This window comes from Aulostomus chinensis, chromosome 16 (genome assembly GCF_037954235.1).
Source record: "Aulostomus chinensis isolate RoL2024-O1b breed Wild chromosome 16, RoL_Achi_v1.0, whole genome shotgun sequence".
NCBI lineage: Eukaryota > Metazoa > Chordata > Actinopteri > Syngnathiformes > Aulostomidae > Aulostomus > Aulostomus chinensis.
Window position 1 is genome coordinate 3,457,453 of NC_141335.1, and position 18,744 is coordinate 3,476,196.

Genomic DNA, 18,744 nt, shown 5'->3' on the forward strand with positions numbered 1-18,744 from the left:
TTTTTATTCAAGTTGTATTTTCTCCACTTACACTGTAGTATCAAGTGCAGATGTTAAACAAAGGCATGCAATTGAAAAGAATACAGTGCACACCTCAGTTTCATTTAGTGACTAAAAGAAAGTAATTCAACTGTAAAATAATTCAGAACCACAAAGAGGAATGTGGGGTAAGTGTGACCAGACTTCACATCACTTTCACCTGGAGGTCCATTGGTGCTGTCCCCGTTTTCAAGCTGTGGCGTCTCAGTCTGCCTCTTCTTGAAAAAACTTGGAATGTCTCCTTGTTTTCTTTTCATCGTGGCCCCAAGAAAGAGTGTCAGAGGGACCAGTCACCTGGCCAAGAAAATACTAAGAGTGGCTACTAGGCTAGGCTAATGCTACTGGTAAAAACAGAGACTGAATGAATTGGTACAGTAAGGTTACTACGTGAGTGTTAGTGTGGTGTGACACATTGGGAGGGGAACAACAGACTCAGGCAAAGACATCAACTGGCATCAATTCTCTGTATTTATTCAAACGGATTGGGATCCACCACATCAGGACCAGGTTCCTGGTACGCAGCTATTCAAGATGACAGGAAAATAAAAAGGTATTTGTTGAGGCGCTGCTATCGGTCGATACGCAGCATCAGCAGACGGTCCAAGTTCAGGTATCAGGAGGGAAGGCACGTCTGATGATCTCCGGTCACGATGTTGATGTGTTGTTGCCATGGCTGCTCCATCGTTCTCAGTTAAACGACACCCGGTCCTGGTCGTCGTGGTCCAGATCCAGATTGACCCGTGTCGGCAGATGGCTGTCATCCAGGGGTCTTTGTTCAGCGACGTCAGGGTGACGTCAGTCGCCTCCTCCAGCTCCAGGCTTCGGACATAGCTACACACACACACACACACACAAATGCATCATGTTAGTTTCAGACCTCAGTTTTAACCCGGTTATCAGAACCATCCCCTTAACAGCCGGATAACGTTCACCAAAAGCTGGATCAGAACTTGTAGGGGAAGGGGAGCAAAGACATGAATGCAGGTGCGTTGTGAACAGAATACCTGGCAGGAGTTCTGATGGTGCTGGAGGCGACGGGCGGCTCCACTGCTGCTCCTGGACGAGCAAAAAGAGCGACGACAGTGGCAGGGGACCGCTGCGAGCCAGGAAGAAGCCCAGCGGCTGTCCTACCAGGGTGGATCTGCCGGTGCTGGCTGGTGCTGCTGGTGCTGCTGGTGCAGGAGCTGAAGAGGGGTCCTCCTGGTGAATGCCCCTGAGTGGCTGGTGTAGGGGCTAATAAGCTCTGTGTGGGTTGAGCTGGTAGAGCCCAGGGTGTGGGCAGACGTGGCAGGGCCAAAGGGAGCCTGCGGGGAGGGTGGAGCTCTGCTTGTGGGGGAGAGACTGATATTGAGACAGAGGCTGGAGAGAGGGAGAACCCAGACAGGGTGCAGTTCAACCTGAGTCTGACATTTTCACTAACCACCCACTAACTTCACCCCCGTTGGCACCTCTAAGCCTCCACCATCAGTGTGAATGTGAATGTGGGCACGGCTAAGCTAGGACGGTGCGACGCCCGTACGCTACCTGCTGCTGGAAGGGGTGCGGCGCTCCCTGTTCCTGCATCACCCGGCTGTTCCCCCTTCTCAGGGCGAGGTCGATGCTCTGGATCCGTTGGCTCCTCATGTTGTTGTTGTACTGATAGAATCTGGACACATGGAGAGGTGGGACATATAAATTCTGCACTGGGCTTTTTGGAGGTTTGTATTTCTGTCTTTGCTGCGCTTCATTATTGGCTATTTTGGGCCGCGCCTCGCGTGGTGAATCATCTACAATAACAAAACTGTCGGTGTCCCGTTGGCTCGCTCCTCAAGGTTAGGCACTGGGAAACAAACATTTTTGGACACTTTTGCTGTTGCTGGCAGTCAGTCAGCTGATCACAATCTTACTCAAGGATGTGGCTGCAGTTCTCTGGTGAGGAGCCACTCAGCGGGTCCCTCGGGTGGTCGGGATGTGTCGGGAACGCCTCCCTTGCTGGCCTCTTGTTCTGGAGGTGCCACTGTCTAGTCCGTGCTTCCAGATCTCTGATAGGATGAGAAACAGGACCGTGATCCCTTTGAATCTTCAAATAACTGTGGGCTTCTTAAAAATAATCGTCTTCCTGGAACCTCCCGTGCTGAAGAGTTCCTGTGCGGAAACTGTACCTGACTCTGCAAATGAGGTCCTTGGATTCATTGATCAGCTGGTCCATCCTCCCATGCAAAGACGCATTGTTGTCCTGGGCCCGCCTGCACTCTGCCACGGCTCTGTCCCGCTCCAGTCTCAGGCGCTCCTCCTCCTGCTAGGCCACGCACCTCTCCCCCCTCATTCTATGAATGATTCCCCGATTCTCGATGTTTTCCGTCCTCAGCTGGTCCAGCTCCTGCTCCAGTTGGCTTCTCTCCAGTCTGAGGCGCCCCTCCATCTGCTGGGCCACGCTCCTCTCCTCACTCACTTTGCGAATGACCTGGAGATTCTGCGTGTGGTCCACCCTCAGCGCCTGGAGCTCCTGCTGTAGCTGCTGTGTCTCATGCCTGAGACGCTTCTCCACCTGCTGGAACGCGCTCCTCTCCTCCCTCACTTTGCGAGTGGATTCTTGATGTTCCACCCTCAGTCTCTCCAGCTGCCGCTGGAGCTGGTCTCTCTCCAGCCTTAGTTGCATCTCCTCCTGTTGTTCTTCCTCTCTCTCCTCCCTCATGTCAAGAACCATTCTTTGATTCTGGATATGTTCTGTCTTTAGCCTCTCCAGCTCCTGCTGTAGCTGGCACGTCTCGTGTGAGAGACGCTTCACCTCCTCCTGGGCGGCGCTTGTCTTGATCCTCACTTTGAGAATCAGTCTTTCATTCTCCACCCTCAGTCTCTCCAGCTCCTGCTGTAGCTGGTCTCTCTCCAGCCTTAGTTGCATCTCCTCCTGTTGTTTTTCCTCTCTGTCCTCCCTCATGTCAAGAACCATTCTACGATTCTGGATATTATCTGTCTTTAGCCTCTCCAGCTCCTGCTGTAGCTGGCACGTCTCGTGTGAGAGACGCTTCACCTCCTCCTGGGCGGCGCTCGTCTTGATCCTCACTTTGAGAGTCAATCCTTCATTCTCCTCCTTCAGTCTCTCCAGCTCCTGCTGTAGCTGGTCTCTCTCCAGCCTCAGACGCTCCTCATCCTGCCGGATGGCGTTCCTCTCCTCCCTCATTTTCACAATGAGCTTTTGGTTCTGAGAGTTGACCACCCTCAGTTGCTCCGGCTCCCGCTTCAGCTTGTCAAGCTGGTGCCTCAGGTGCTTCTCCTGCTGCTGGGAGGCCTGGAGATGGTCCCTGCTCTCCTGCAGAGTAGCCAGCAAGCTCTCCATCTGGGCAGTTTCCTGAAAAGCACAAGTACCTTGAGTTTAATACTCTCTGTTCTGAATAATCACTGAGCAGTTTTCTTGTCAATGTTTGCTCAAGCTTCAAAGTCTCACTGGTGTGGTTTTTACAGCACAGATCTGACCCACGAGGGCTTGAGATGCTCGTGATGTTGGATAAGGACACACGCAGAGCAACAGGAGCCTGAACAAACATTGTCATGTCAGCTTGGATGAGCTCTACCTCATTTCTGGAGGTTTGGATGTGGTTGTCCTTCCCAACCGCAGCAGCATAGCCCTGGATGCGCTCACGCTCTTGCATCACCAGGTTCTCGTAGATCTCGTCAACCGGGTCGCTCCAGGTGGACTCGCCGGTTGACGAGTTGAAAAAGTAGAGGTTGCCTTTCCCATCCTCGCTGCAGGGAGAAGGGGTGAGGAAGGGAGGGAGAGTTGTTACTTCAGCAGCAGGACGAGAAGGTAACATGAGCGCTAAACACTACAAAGTCAAGCATGGAAACGTGTCTTTTTGGTCAAAAGGCTCCGCTAACACTTGCGGTTCCTCCAACAACTTCATCAGAACTGACTGATGGTCTGCTCAAACAAGGAACCGTTACAGAAAAATCTCACTATAAGAGGATATAATCAGTCCCCCACCCCCACCCACCAACCTCTCGCTCCAGACTTCACCTACCAAGGGATCCAATGTGGGGGCAGAGGGGTGAAGAAGCCTATTTTGGCCACCCACATGAGCTCGGCCTCACGGTCCGGATCGATGCCAATGCTCCTGGCATATTCCTTGATATCTGATCGGGGGACATGAGGACAGGTCATTGTGACAGGAGAACAACTTGTGGATTCATTTGAGTGGAACAGACACTGACGGAATGACAACTTCAACCGGAGCTGAACGGTTTCCACGCGTCTGCTGACAGGAAAGATACCTACCTTCCTCCGAGGGGGCAACAGCAACGTTATCTGCAAAGATTAAATTGTACAAGTCATCGTCAGTCGCCTTCTTTGCAGACATAAAACAGAGAAGCACTCAAGAAGACAAACCAACAAAGCTGCCGTGTGCATGCCTCATATCTTGATGGTTTACTTTGATTGGCTTGCTTTTGTGTTTTGTAAAACACGACACACCAGCCACAAAAACTTGTAACTGTGCTGTAAAATATTCTAAACCTCAGGCTGAATGGTTGTTTAGTCTGAGTTGTGGTGAATCGGGGTGAGGAAGAACATTTGGCCGTACCTGTCATGACGACTGCTGAACTGTTTTCACGAGTATTGCCTGGACGGATACACAAAAATGTATTAATACTTTGCAAGACAAGTGTAAAGAAGTGAGTTGTGTTTTCAAATCTTGTCCAAAAAACCTAAAAGTGTGTTAACCTCTTACGTCAAAGAACTGTGTCCAGTTGGCGGTTTGGTGGCGGTTGGTTTGCCGATGCTGCTGCTGAATGTTATTTAGAAGTCTAATACATTAAGATTTACGTCTGTGATGTCACAGGCTTCTGACATCTTTGCCTGTGCCGATGACATCACAGCCTCCATCTGTGACATCACAGCCTGTATCTGAGATCACACCTCGAGTCTGAGATCACACCTTGTGGTCCATGGGCCAGAGCGGTTATCGGTATCACCTGGGTGGGCAAATTCTAGTTGTGATTTTTTTATCCCTGCACACCCCTAGTTTATGTTTTGATGTGATGGACCAGTGGTTCTCAAACTTTTATCAGTGATGAACCCCTTGAAAACATTTTTTTGTCCCCCTGATGCGCAAAACATTTTGGTAGAAAATAAAGGAGGTACAGTGCTGTGCCATCAGTGTCTGATTTATTAAAGTGAAACAACTAACAGCAATGACTTGCTAGCGTTGGCTAATTGCTCCCCGCAAATGAAACACAGTGCCTTGGGTGCCTACTTCCGGTACTTCGTCAGCTCTGGTTTCGCCTTCTTCTTCACGAGTTCCTCTGTACTTTCAGCCGCAGTGCTGCTGCGCTTCAGCCACGTCTCCATCGTTACAGTGCGTCGTCATGGCAACGGCAGGTTATTGACGAGTGATGCTGGATCAGTGGGTGAAACTGATTTGGTTTTGGGAGCGTCCGTTTTTTGAAGGATGTTAAAATTGAATACTGAATATAAAATTCAGTGCATGAACATACATTTGTATTTCATCAAACTTTTTAAAATATAATTATTTCTCAAGGCTTAATTATTATTAGGATTACTGCTTTTTAAAAAAAAAAAAAAATTTTGTAAAGCTTCACGTAGGCCCTGGAGTACCTCCATGTACCCCCAGGGGGACACGTACCCCCATTTGAGAACCAGTGTGACTGACCTCTCAGACTGGTAGCTTTTTAGTGGCTATCACCTCACCAAGTTAAGAGGATGTTGGCCAAAATATCTGCGTCCTTTCTCCTTGCAGGCTGAATGGGGAACTTAGAGCTCCCTACACTTTAGTTTGAGGATTAAATCCAATTATTTCTCTTTAGTGTATTTATATATCACAATCATTTATAAATTACTTAGGCTGCATGCTTTCATTAGACAATGCATTTAACCGTAGCTGTCATACATTTTCTTGTATTTATTTTCACATCTATAATTTCAAAATAAAATAAATTATGGACAACAATGCCACAATTTATAGGAGCACTCTGAATAATTACAGAAATTCTTTTTTAAAGTAAGCTACTCATGAATAAATGAGCATTGTCTTAGGTGAATTAACATTTTCTTTACTTTACTCAATAAATAAATGAAAACAATTTTTTTGAAATGCAAGTTCTGTAGCAGGAGCATTGATTGTTGGCGGGGCGCTCACAGCCTCCTTTATAACTGTGACATCATTGCGGACCTGGATGTTAAATCCAGTCCAGCTACTCACTCTCTGAGCTTCTGCCGCACACAATCGAGCAAGAACCCAGGCAAGGTTTTTATTCTTGGCAATTTGGGTCTGTGTGGGAGCACCAGCATCTAGACTTGGAGTTGTTGGTGGTCCCGCTCTTTTTCCAGAATTATAGATGGGCAGCATGGCTGCCTCGGTGGCTGATACTTCTCTCCTTTGACTGACTGACTCTCGGCCTGATTCTTTGAGGTTCAGGTCTAGACCATCGACTCGGTGAGAGGTTCCTGCTCCACTCAGCGTCTCCTCCAGCCTGTCTGTGTTGTCAAAGGCAAGGCTTGTAAAGCCAGTGCTGTAAATGGTTCCAGGTCGTCAAACACCACCCTTTGACACTTCCATCTTCTGCAGACACAGTGCTGTGTCAATTCCTTCTACCTGAGAATAGGACAGAGGATGTCCAAGGCGGTTTAAGGTGAGTATCAGCTCTGTGTTTCCTGTCAAGGACTGAACAGCAAACGGGAGCAGGAGGTGTTTTGGTGGCCTGATTCTTCCATGGGTGACTGCAAAGATCAAGGCGCTGCCAAAGGAGCTGGTGAGTCCTTTCACCTTTTCAGACGGATGTTTGTACTGACAGATTCCAGTCAGAAGTGTTTGCAGAAATCCAGTGACTAATTCTGGAATGATGAGTTCATCTTCCTGGATATCAGATGGCCACATTTTTTTTTTGTCATCTTGTTTTTGTATCTCGTTTCATATCAGCAAAGCTGCTTTTGTTACCTCATTCCTGGAGGTGACAGATCTGGAGTTGTGTAGCTGCATATTCAAGGAGGATGCAGTTGTGGCCTGGTGTGTCATCGATAGGCTGTGTGGCTACAGAAGAAGCTTTCCATTGTCACCTGGAAATATATGGAGGGAGCCTCCAAGTTTGGCTTCCAACCTGCGGCGGAGGTTTTTCTTGGTCGAGTCCTTCGTGTGTGTGATACCAACAGGCCTCATTGATGACTGCAGTCTTGATGAGAGAGATGTCATGGGTGCTGTTCTGGACTGGGAATGAGTTCATTCCCAGTGTAAGAAAACAGTTCATCAAGGGCACGTTTTTCTGCTCCTTCATACTGTTCATCTGCATCTTCACGTTGGTCATGTGACTCGGAGCTGCGAGCAGCCTCTTCGCGAGTATGTTCACGACGGCAGGATCTGTGATAATGACCCTCAGCAGCAACAAGCTCTCTGGTTGTCATAGCAATCATCCTTTGGTCTGGTTTAGGGAATGCTGCTTTCCGGATCCGTTCATCTGCGCGTAACTCCGAACACTGTACAAGCGGTTCTGATGTCCTTTGGCCCTTGAGGTACTTTCTCGCTTTATCTCAGACGATGCACATTTTTCCACAAAAGGTTGATTTGTTGGTTCCATCTCTTAGTTTTCTGGGAGTTACAACATCAAACGGAGCGTTTTTTTTTTTTGGTGATAGAATCCAGGGATTCCTTCAATGTGAAAATACGACGGCACTGGCGATGGCACTGCACTGGTGGAACGTCTCCCTCACACGGGTTTTTAGCGAAATCCAAGACTGGAGAATGTTGTCTGATTTCTGCTGCCCTCAACAAAGTTTGCCATGACTCAAAGTTCTGGGGTGACACCAGTGTTTCATCCCAGTCTTGATTAGAGCAGTGTATGATGCACTCTGTGCGGGCCCTCTTTCTTGGCAGCACGCGGTTGCTTTCACTGTACGGTGGATCCATTGTTACCTCCGTGTGGCCGCCTGAAACAGAGGAATGATTATTGTTTGACATGAAGTCACTAAAGTGCTCTCAGAGCCTTGCAGTTTCCCCCCTGCCTACTGGCTCACTGCTGCCAAAGATGCAGGGCTCACGACAGACAGACGGGGACTCTGCACGACTGAATATATTTGTATTGTCACAAATGACCACGATGAGTCATTGTAGAAAGATTTATTTCCATGTTGAAGTAAAATACTATATTTTTAAACCTCTGACAAATGAATCAAATGACAATGAAAGAAATCCAGATTTCTGAAAAAAAAACCTCTTTTTTTAACCTTTGAAACATGAACCGAATGAAGGTGGTGTGAAAATGTGGATTTGAATATCAAACTGTTGGTGCTCCGAAGCCAAGCAGCTGCTACCGTTCACCACGAAGCTCTTCAAACATCCACTTCAAACTGTAGATCAGCAGAAAGCAGAATTCGGAAAGTCTCTGCAAAGTTAAAACAAAGAGTTTTGGGTTCGTGACACAACAGAAAAAAATGCTTTGTTGACAACTCAGCCAAATATGGATGATTAGAATTGAGCCAAGATAAAATGAGGGTTTCAACGCATAAAAAGTGAACAGTAATATTCTTAAAATGTTTGTCGGCCACCAAGATGATCACGTTACCATGTAAGCAAGTGTGACCTCGTGACCTTCATATCCACTTCAACGGTCACCCTAAGAAAAACTACAGTTAAACAGGATGAGTCTCAGAATTTTGACAGCTGTTCCAAAGAGAGATCATGGAAGTCGTAAAACCCCAAAAGACGTCAGCGCTCATAAAACAGGCTTTCCAACTCCTAATCATAGGTGCTCTTGATGAACGCTCGTATTCTGTTCTGTCCTTATGTTGAGCTGCACAGGGGGTACCTACACTTACTGTGGGGTGGCCAGTGTTACCTTGAACATTTTTGGGGGGTTTAAACCCCACAGTCCCCCTGAAATGCATCGTGAACTCCATTTTGGCACAGTTCTACCTGACCTATAACCCAGTTTGGGGAAAAGTGACTGTTCTACCTGCAATCTGCACGAGAACATCACTAAATACTAACACAGATCTCACAAAGTTGAGGGTCTAATGTGGACCAAATTCAAAGGTCTCAAACAGAGAATGAATAACAGTGTAGCAGAATAACTTTGCGTTGTTTCACTGTGACCTCTCTGCATGTAAACCTGTTAAAAAGGTTCATAGTCATGTTATTGGCAAATATATCAAACCTGCACAAAACGGATGACAAGGACTTCAATTTGTGTTATGATTTTCTAAATCCTTATTTATTGCTGAACACTTCACAAAATCTCTTGACAAAACTTAAAGTGCTCTCAACAGTGAATGTACTCACAAAAATGAAATCAAGAAGAAACTCTGACAGCCACAATTAAGATACTCAAAAATAAAATCAAGAAGAAACTCTGACAGCCACAATTAAGATACTCAAAAATGAAATCAAGAAGAAACTCTCAATAATAAAACAAAAGTGCTCTCCAGAACAAAATGGACACAAAATGTGGTCGAAACAGAGCAACATGTTTTTTCTCGCACACGAGTCTGACCACTGATGAAAGACTCCCATAACTGTTGGGATCGTATGAAATTTTTTATTCAAGTTGTATTTTCTCCACTTACACTGTAGTATCAAGTGCAGATGTTAAACAAAGGCATGCAATTGAAAAGAATACAGTGCACACCTCAGTTTCATTTAGTGACTAAAAGAAAGTAATTCAACTGTAAAATAATTCAGAACCACAAAGAGGAATGTGGGGTAAGTGTGACCAGACTTCACATCACTTTCACCTGGAGGTCCATCGGTGCTGTCCCCGTTTTCAAGCTGTGGCGTCTCAGTCTGCCTCTTCTTGAAAAAACTTGGAATGTCTCCTTGTTTTCTTTTCATCGTGGCCCCAAGAAAGAGTGTCAGAGGGACCAGTCACCTGGCCAAGAAAATACTAAGAGTGGCTACTAGGCTAGGCTAATGCTACTGGTAAAAACAGAGACTGAATGAATTGGTACAGTAAGGTTACTACGTGAGTGTTAGTGTGGTGTGACACATTGGGAGGGGAACAACAGACTCAGGCAAAGACATCAACTGGCATCAATTCTCTGTATTTATTCAAACGGATTGGGATCCACCACATCAGGACCAGGTTCCTGGTACGCAGCTATTCAAGATGACAGGAAAATAAAAAGGTATTTGTTGAGGCGCTGCTATCGGTCGATACGCAGCATCAGCAGACGGTCCAAGTTCAGGTATCAGGAGGGAAGGCACGTCTGATGATCTCCGGTCACGATGTTGATGTGTTGTTGCCATGGCTGCTCCATCGTTCTCCGTTAAACGACACTCGGTCCTGGTCGTCGTGGTCCAGATCCAGATTGACCCGGGTAGGCAGATGGCCGTCATTCAGGGGTCTTTGTTCAGCGACGTCACGGTGACGTCAGTCGCCTCCTCCAGCTCCAGGCTTCGGACATAGCTACACACACACACACACACAAATGCATCATGTTAGTTTCAGACCTCAGTTTTAACCCGGTTATCAGAACCATCCCCTTAACGGCCGGATAACGTTCACCAAAAGCTGGATCAGAACTTGTAGGGGAAGGGGAACCAAGACATGAATGCAGGTGTGTTGTGAACAGAATACCTGGCAGGAGTTCTGATGGTGCTGGAGGCGACGGGCGGCTCCACTGCTGCTCCTGGACGAGCAAAAAGAGCGACGACAGTGGCAGGGGACCGCTGCGAGCCAGGAAGAAGCCCAGCGGCTGTCCTACCAGGGTGGATCTGCCGGTGCTGGCTGGTGCTGCTGGTGCTGCTGGTGCAGGAGCTGAAGAGGGGTCCTCCTGGTGAATGCCCCTGAGTGGCTGGTGTAGGGGCTAATAAGCTCTGTGTGGGTTGAGCTGGTAGAGCCCAGGGTGTGGGCAGACGTGGCAGGGCCAAAGGGAGCCTGCGGGGAGGGTGGAGCTCTGCTTGTGGGGGAGAGACTGATATTGAGACAGAGGCTGGAGAGAGAGAGAACCCAGACAGGGTGCAGTTCAACCTGAGTCTGACATTTTCACTAACCACCCACTCACTTCACCCCCGTTGGCACCTCTAAGCCTCCACCATCAGTGTGAATGTGAATGTGGGCACGGCTAAGCTAGGACGGTGCGACGCCCGTACGCTACCTGCTGCTGGAAGGGGTGCGGCGCTCCCTGTTCCTGCATCACCCGGCTGTTCCCCCTTCTCAGGGCGAGGTCGATGCTCTGGATCCGTTGGCTCCTCATCTTGTTGTTGTACTGATAGAATCTGGACACATGGAGAGGTGGGACATATAAATTCTGCACTGGGCTTTTTGGAGGTTTGTATTTCTGTCTTTGCTGCGCTTCATTATTGGCTATTTTGGGCCGCGCCTCGCGTGGTGAATCATCTACAATAACAAAACTGTCGGTGTCCCGTTGGCTCGCTCCTCAAGGTTAGGCACTGGGAAACAAACATTTTTGGACACTTTTGCTGTTGCTGGCAGTCAGTCAGCTGATCACAATCTTACTCAAGGATGTGGCTGCAGTTCTCTGGTGAGGAGCCACTCAGCGGGTCCCTCGGGTGGTCGGGATGTGTCGGGAACGCCTCCCTTGCTGGCCTCTTGTTCTGGAGGTGCCACTGTCTAGTCCGTGCTTCCAGATCTCTGATAGGATGAGAAACAGGACCGTGATCCCTTTGAATCTTCAAATAACTGTGGGCTTCTTAAAAATAATAGTCTTCCTGGAACCTCCCGTGCTGAAGAGTTCCTGTGCGGAAACTGTACCTGACTCTGCAAATGAGGTCCTTGGATTCATTGATCAGTTGGTCCATCCTCCCATGCAAAGACGCATTGTTGTCCTGGGCCCGCCTGCACTCTGCCACGGCTCTGTCCCGCTCCAGTCTCAGGCGCTCCTCCTCCTGCTGGGCCACGCACCTCTCCCCCCTCATTCTATGAATGATTCCCCGATTCTCGATGTTTTCCGTCCTCAGCTGGTCCAGCTCCTGCTCCAGTTGGCTTCTCTCCAGTCTGAGGCGCCCCTCCATCTGCTGGGCCACGCTCCTCTCCTCACTCACTTTGCGAATGACCTGGAGATTCTGCGTGTGGTCCACCCTCAGCGCCTGGAGCTCCTGCTGTAGCTGCTGTGTCTCATGCCTGAGACGCCTCTCCACCTGCTGGAACGCGCTCCTCTCCTCCCTCACTTTGCGAGTGGATTCTTGATGTTCCACCCTCAGTCTCTCCAGCTGCCGCTGGAGCTGGTCTCTCTCCAGCCTTAGTTGCATCTCCTCCTGTTGTTCTTCCTCTCTCTCCTCCCTCATGTCAAGAACCATTCTTTGATTCTGGATATGTTCTGTCTTTAGCCTCTCCAGCTCCTGCTGTAGCTGGCACGTCTCGTGTGAGAGACGCTTCACCTCCTCCTGGGCGGCGCTTGTCTTGATCCTCACTTTGAGAATCAGTCTTTCATTCTCCACCCTCAGTCTCTCCAGCTCCTGCTGTAGCTGGTCTCTCTCCAGCCTTAGTTGCATCTCCTCCTGTTGTTTTTCCTCTCTGTCCTCCCTCATGTCAAGAACCATTCTACGATTCTGGATATTATCTGTCTTTAGCCTCTCCAGCTCCTGCTGTAGCTGGCACGTCTCGTGTGAGAGACGCTTCACCTCCTCCTGGGCGGCGCTCGTCTTGATCCTCACTTTGAGAGTCAATCCTTCATTCTCCACCTTCAGTCTCTCCAGCTCCTGCTGTAGGTGGTCTCTCTCCAGCCTCAGACGCTCCTCATCCTGCCGGATGGCGTTCCTCTCCTCCCTCATTTTCACAATGAGCTTTTGGTTCTGCGAGTTGACCACCCTCAGTTGCTCCAGCTCCCGCTTCAGCTTGTCAAGCTGGTTCCTCAGGTGCTTCTCCTGCTGCTGGGAGGCCTGGAGATGGTCCCTGCTCTCCTGCAGAGTAGCCAGGAAGCTCTCCATCTGGGCAGTTTCCTGAAAAGCACAAGTACCTTGAGTTTAATACTCTCTGTTCTGAATAATCACTGAGCAGTTTTCTTGTCAATGTTTGCTCAAGCTTCAAAGTCTCACTGGTGTGGTTTTTACAGCACAGATCTGACCCACGAGGGCTTGAGATGCTCGTGATGTTGGATAAGGACACACGCAGAGCAACAGGAGCCTGAACAAACATTGTCATGTCAGCTTGGATGAGCTCTACCTCATTTCTGGAGGTTTGGATGTGGTTGTCCTTCCCAACCGCAGCAGCATAGCCCTGGATGCGCTCACGCTCTTGCATCACCAGGTTCTCGTAGATCTCGTCAACCGGGTCGCTCCAGGTGGACTCGCCGGTTGACGAGTTGAAAAAGTAGAGGTTGCCTTTCCCATCCTCGCTGCAGGGAGAAGGGGTGAGGAAGGGAGGGAGAGTTGTTACTTCAGCAGCAGGACTAGAAGGTTCCATGAGAGCTAAACACTACAAAGTCAAGCATGGAAATGTGTCTTTTTGGTCAAAAGGCTCCGCTAACACTTGCGGTTCCTCCAACAACTTCATCAGAACTGACTGATGGTCTGCTCAAACAAAGAACCGTTACAGAAAAATCTTTTATCATGGAAGCTGAGAAAGGCCCTCCTTGTAATTAAATCTGTAGGCCTTTATCTCACTATAAGAGGATATAATCAGTCCCCCACCCCCACCCACCAACCTCTCGCTCCAGACTTCACCTACCAAGGGATCCAATGTGGGGGCAGAGGGGTGAAGAAGCCTATTTTGGCCACCCACATGAGCTCGGCCTCACGGTCCGGATCGATGCCAATGCTCCTGGCATATTCCTTGATATCTGATCGGGGGACATGAGGACAGGTCATTGTGACAGGAGAACAACTTGTGGATTCATTTGAGTGGAACAGACACTGACGGAATGACAACTTCAACCGCAGCTGAACGGTTTCCACGCGTCTGCTGACAGGAAAGATACCTACCTTCCTCCGAGGGGGCAACAGCAACGTTATCTGCAAAGATTAAATTGTACAAGTCATCGTCAGTCGCCTTCTTTGCAGACATAAAACAGAGAAGCACTCAAGAAGACAAACCAACAAAGCTGCAGTGTAAATGCCTCATATCTTGATGGTTTCCTTTGATTGGCTTGCTTTTGTGTTTTGTAAAACACGACACACCAGCCACAAAAACTTGTAACTGTGCTGTAAAATATTCTAAACCTCAGGCTGAATGGTTGTTTAGTCTGAGTTGTGGTGAATCGGGGTGAGGAAGAACATTTGGCCGTACCTGTCATGACGACTGGTGAACTGTTTTCACGAGTATTTCCTGGACGGATACACAAAAATGTATTAATACTTTGCAAGACAAGTGTAAAGAAGTGAGTTGTGTTTTCAAATCTTATCCAAAAAACCTAAAAGTGTGTTAACCTCTTACGTCAAAGAACTGTGTCCAGTTGGCGGTTTGGTGGCGGTTGGTTTGCCGATGCTGCTGCTGAATGTTATTTAGAAGTCTAATACATTAAGGTTTACGTCTGTGATGTCACAGGCTTCTGACATCTTTGCCTGTGCAGATGACATCACAGCCTCCATCTGTGACATCACAGCCTGTATCTGAGATCACACCTTGGTTCTGAGATCACACCTTGAGTCTGAGATCACACCTTGAGTCTGAGATCACACCTTGGTTCTGAGATCACACCTTGAGTCTGAGATCACACCTTGAGTCTGAGATCACACCTTGAGTCTGAGATCAGGCAAATGCACAGCAGAATCAGCTGCCAGCTGCAATCCAAACGGTGGACGCCTGAGGACCGGTTCAGGGGATCCTGGTCACAGACCCGGTAAAAAGGAACGTAAGCAGGCTTGTAGCACCGTAGGCTCTTTCTGTTTATTTGAAAGATGTCATATAACTCCTCCGACTTTCATGTTTGTTGCTGATTCTCATATTTTCCTTTTAAACATTCCTTTCTGTTTTTTTTTTTAAACTTTGATGTCCAATCGTAAAGAAAAGCAACCTGGTGACTCGATGTCTGAGGGACCACACAGTTGTCCCAGTCCCGTCTTTTCAGGTGTGGACATGTAGTTTTTGGACAACGTTTCTGTTTCACCACAGACTCTAGTTTCATTTTCCTCTTTTTTTTTTTTCTTGTTTTGAAAAGGCATTTCATCACTTCCTGTTTCCATGCATCCATCGATTTTCTACCTCTTATCCTGTAAAGGGTGGTGGGGGTGGAGCCTATCCCAGCAGCCTTCAGGTGAGAGGCAGGGTTCACCCTGGATGGGTCACCAGTCCATCACAAGGTCAACACATAGAGACAAACAACCATTCACACTCACAGTCACACCTACGGTCAATTTAGAGTCTGGATTAACCTGGTCCCCTCTTGATGTCTTTGGACTGTGGAGGAAGCTGGAGTACCAGACAGAACCCAGCAGGAACAGGGAGAACATGGAGACTCACCCAGAAAGACCCCGTGCTGCAGCCGGGGCTCAAACCCTGAACCTTCTTGCTGGGAGGTGACAGTGAGGACCACTGCTCCACCGTGCTGCCCCATGTTCCTGTTTCATTTTGAAATTTCTTCCCTCTTTCGTCGGGTTTTAGGCGCTTCCTCCCGCCCTTTTTTTCGCGTTTGGTCTCGTTATGGGCCCCCATCAGTCTGATTGCCAGTATTTAGATATTCGTGGTGTTTGTGTCTTGGTTTGGTGCGTTGATGCGTTTCCTGTTGTCCGTTTTGCTCGGCAAGGATCCCAACAGAGTGACGCAGTTTACTGCTCAGGGAGGTGAAGACAAAGAAGGTAGAGAAGAGGAACTGAAGCTCAGACTCGCAGTTAGACTTGTGGATCAAGTGGGCTGAAAAGTGTTTGCTCTTAAAAGTTGCTCTTAACCAGCAGGGTTGACAGCAGTGGACAAGATGGAGGATGAATCGTCTGGTCACAATCAGCAGAGGGCGCAATAACCCAAGAGTGCTGGGACGACACATTCGTCTGCCTGGCTTGACCAGTGAGCCTGTGGGATGTTCATGCTGGATTTAGGAGGAAGTGTCACCTGGGTTTTTGACGTGTTGGTGCATCGGCGATTAAAAATTAACATGATCCAAGTTTCCCTCCGCGCTCCGCCCATCAGCCATGACGCGGAGGTGTGAGCACCGTGGTGGACTCGCCACCTCCGCAGCTCCTGGTGTTTGTTTTGACACTCACAGATTAGAGTACTGTGTGTGTGTGTGTGTGTGTGGGGGGGGGGGTTGGGTGGAGATTACAGTCCATTCTGTGGCATTAAAGAGCTTAAAGAGGGACGTGATCATCTTATCGAGTTGTTTCCTAGATCATCTGCTCACTCGTGCATGGAGCCCATCAAATATGCAAATAGAAGTGGTTCATGAACTCCTCGTCTGTTTATATTTTTACGCGCTGGGGTGATGGAACAACGTCACGGACACACAGCTCGTACTGTGGTGGGAAACATGGACGCTTTACAAGATGTGTCTAAGGGGGAACCGTCGCCAAACTTCCCATGATTCTTCTATGAAGTCCCTCTCAGAAATGGGTCCTGACAGCGATCGTAGTCACAGCGCACTCATCCTGAGAGGGTCCTCCGTACACAGACGTCCCTGGTCCCCAAACATGTCCACTTCCGAATGTCCTCAGTGTAAAAACATCCTCCCGTAACAAGTAACAAGCCTCCGCTTGGCTGAAAATAGATTTCCTCCAAAAACAAAACAAAAAAAAATCTTCACAAGTTGTCCTCCGAGTCAAAATGTCTTGACCTCCCTCAAGAGTCAGCGCTCAAGAAGTCTTCACTTACAGAAATGTCCTTCATGCGTCTTCGCTTTCCTGTGATCAAATGTTCTCAGGGGAATAAAGGCATTAAACACATGCACATGTGTTGTACTCATGATACAAAGATAAATGTCTTCACTTCATTACAGACACGCACACACACACACACACACACACACGCTTTCTAGTGATGAGAGCACCAGAGGCCTGCTGGGGTCCAGGCAGTCGGACTGACTGACACCTAGTGGACACTATAAGTACTGAAGGCCCTTTCCTCCTCTCAGGTGGCTCATTCACCAAGAGCAGCCCACTGAGGACCTCGCTTCATTTTATTCTGCTTCTGTTTATTCACTCAGGGTGTCCTGGTCTGTCAGTCAGCAGTTAAAATGTTCAGTGGATGGCGTGAAAGAGTCGAGGATAAATCAGATTTTTTTTCAGGATTTATTAACACCTTAACTGCTGGCGTAGGTTAGCATGGCTGCATCGCTGGCACTCGGCGTGGAGAGGAACTGGGTCCTCAGGATCAGGTCCCGAAAGAAGGAGACTCTTGGTAAAGCGAGTGTGGTGATCAGAAGGGTCACTCAGTCACGTGATTGTACTCTTGAAAAGGTACTTTTAAGACCGAAACGTAGCAAATAAAATGAGATATCACGAGTTTGCCAATGCCTCCCTTTGCAGCCTCGCTGTTAGAGGTGATGCGCAAACTGATCTTTGGCTCTAAAATAGAATTTCAAAATTAATCTCAGCTTCAACCTTGATTTCAGCTTTAGCTTTGTACAAAGGAAAAAAATCAACAAGTCTGCGGACTCCAATGTTGTCAGCCTTAATGCTCTACTGAGCATTAAACTTCACTAGAAGTTTCTTTACGTGACGTCCAACTTACATCTTATGTTCCTTTTCCTATTTCCTCTCTTGTTAATTTTCTGCCACCAAATGCTGCTGTCAATATGAGTAGTTGGTCAATTTTGAATAGAGGTTGTTCGTAGTTTTAGTGGACTACAAGTACCATCACGACACATTGGTCCTGGGGGGTGGACAAGCTGCAGGAGGAAGTGCTGGTGCTGCAGTGACTGAGGCAGATTTAGGGGAGCCTTCAGCCTCTACCTTCCTCCTCCTCCTCCTCCTCCTCCTCCTCTGTTAAAGGAGCAGTTTGTGTTTTTCTCTCAGGATGTCTGAAGATGAATCAGCAGGAAGCAAACTGGTGTCGGTGGACTTTGAGATCTTCGGTCACGTTCAGGGTCCGTATGTTTAACCCTCCTCCCCCTCCTCCTCCTCCTCCTCCTCCTCCTTCTCTGCTCCGCTCCACAGCTGTAAAATGATCTGTTGCTGCTTAATTTAGAAACCAGTGCTGCGGGATCTCACTTCCTGTCGCCTCCTTTACTGGGGGAGCTGCTAATATTAGGCTCTGGGAATAAAAGGACATGTAGTTGGCTAAATGTGTTTTCTAAATAAACTGGTCCTCTTCTAAGATTGTATGAATAAATATGTTCTCTTCTTCTTCTGTATGTTGGCAGGAGTCTGTTTCAGGATGGTGAGTTTCTCCTCCTGTTGTGTTCGCTGGCCAGCTGTGTCTTCGCCTCATGTATTTCACTTTCCCCCATTTCACAGTCAGAAGCCTCCTATAAATTCTTAGTAAAACACCATTTTTAAATGTTAAGTATTTATTGACACAGTTTAATTATTATCAGAAGTGATTAAAAAGAAACTATGAAGAGTTGTGAATAACGTGCAACATTTTCAGAAAGTTTTTTGTTTGTATTTAACAATTTATACGTAGGAGAAGAATTCCTGAGTCCCTGACCAGCTTTTATAAAGGGGTGTGGCATACAGAGCCATCAGTGGGTTGATATACCGATATTATTAGTATTTATATGTAGAACTTGCAGTTCAGTTAGTGTAGTTCATGTTCAGAGTGTGGTTATAATTTTCTGTGTGTTTTCAGATGACGGTTTAAGAGTTTGGTTTATGGGTTGACAAATGTGTTACCTGGCAGTATGCATTGCCTAACTCCGACCAGCAGAGGGCGCGATCGCGACACTGCGTGTGCAGG

General features: G+C 47.9%; 3 protein-coding genes across 10 annotated transcripts in view; 1 reads left to right on the forward strand and 2 right to left on the reverse strand.

Annotated features, from left to right (window-relative positions):
- Positions 1-18,744, forward strand: part of LOC147247161 (acylphosphatase-2-like) — a 72,222-nt gene that overhangs the window by 46,088 nt on the left and 7,390 nt on the right. For 3 of the 4 annotated variants that reach the window (XM_086180721.1, XM_086180724.1, XM_086180723.1), the window contains 2 exons: positions 17,862-17,932; positions 18,209-18,225. In XM_086180721.1, the coding sequence (XP_086036847.1) occupies positions 17,863-17,932; positions 18,209-18,225 (87 nt within the window). In that variant the 5' untranslated portion in view covers position 17,862. Of the gene's footprint in view, positions 1-16,212; positions 17,933-18,208; positions 18,226-18,744 lie in introns of those variants that run through there. The other variant, XM_086180722.1, reaches the window with a different exon arrangement.
- On the reverse strand, positions 806-4,777 carry LOC147247166 (uncharacterized). The gene is made up of 10 exons (XM_086181243.1): positions 4,736-4,777; positions 4,596-4,634; positions 4,292-4,321; positions 4,038-4,149; positions 3,591-3,762; positions 2,181-3,367; positions 1,926-2,060; positions 1,564-1,684; positions 1,044-1,362; positions 806-870 (listed from the first exon to the last, which is right to left on the reverse strand). The coding sequence occupies exons 2-6, from the start codon at positions 4,600-4,602 to the stop codon at positions 2,318-2,320; spliced, it is 1,371 nt and encodes a 456-aa protein (XP_086037369.1). The 5' UTR covers positions 4,603-4,634; positions 4,736-4,777; the 3' UTR covers positions 806-870; positions 1,044-1,362; positions 1,564-1,684; positions 1,926-2,060; positions 2,181-2,317.
- On the reverse strand, positions 9,891-14,398 carry LOC147247167 (uncharacterized). Of its 5 annotated transcripts, XM_086181236.1 has the most exons (10): positions 14,353-14,398; positions 14,206-14,244; positions 13,902-13,931; positions 13,648-13,759; positions 13,144-13,315; positions 11,734-12,920; positions 11,479-11,613; positions 11,117-11,237; positions 10,597-10,933; positions 9,891-10,425 (listed from the first exon to the last, which is right to left on the reverse strand). In XM_086181236.1, exons 2-9 carry the CDS (start codon positions 14,210-14,212, stop codon positions 10,826-10,828), a joined length of 1,872 nt encoding a protein of 623 aa, XP_086037362.1. In that variant the 5' UTR covers positions 14,213-14,244; positions 14,353-14,398; the 3' UTR covers positions 9,891-10,425; positions 10,597-10,825. The 5 variants fall into 5 exon arrangements, with proteins under 5 accessions (XP_086037362.1, XP_086037364.1, XP_086037361.1 ...); XM_086181238.1 differs by having other exon boundaries at positions 10,597-10,918; positions 14,206-14,389; XM_086181235.1 differs by having other exon boundaries at positions 14,206-14,389.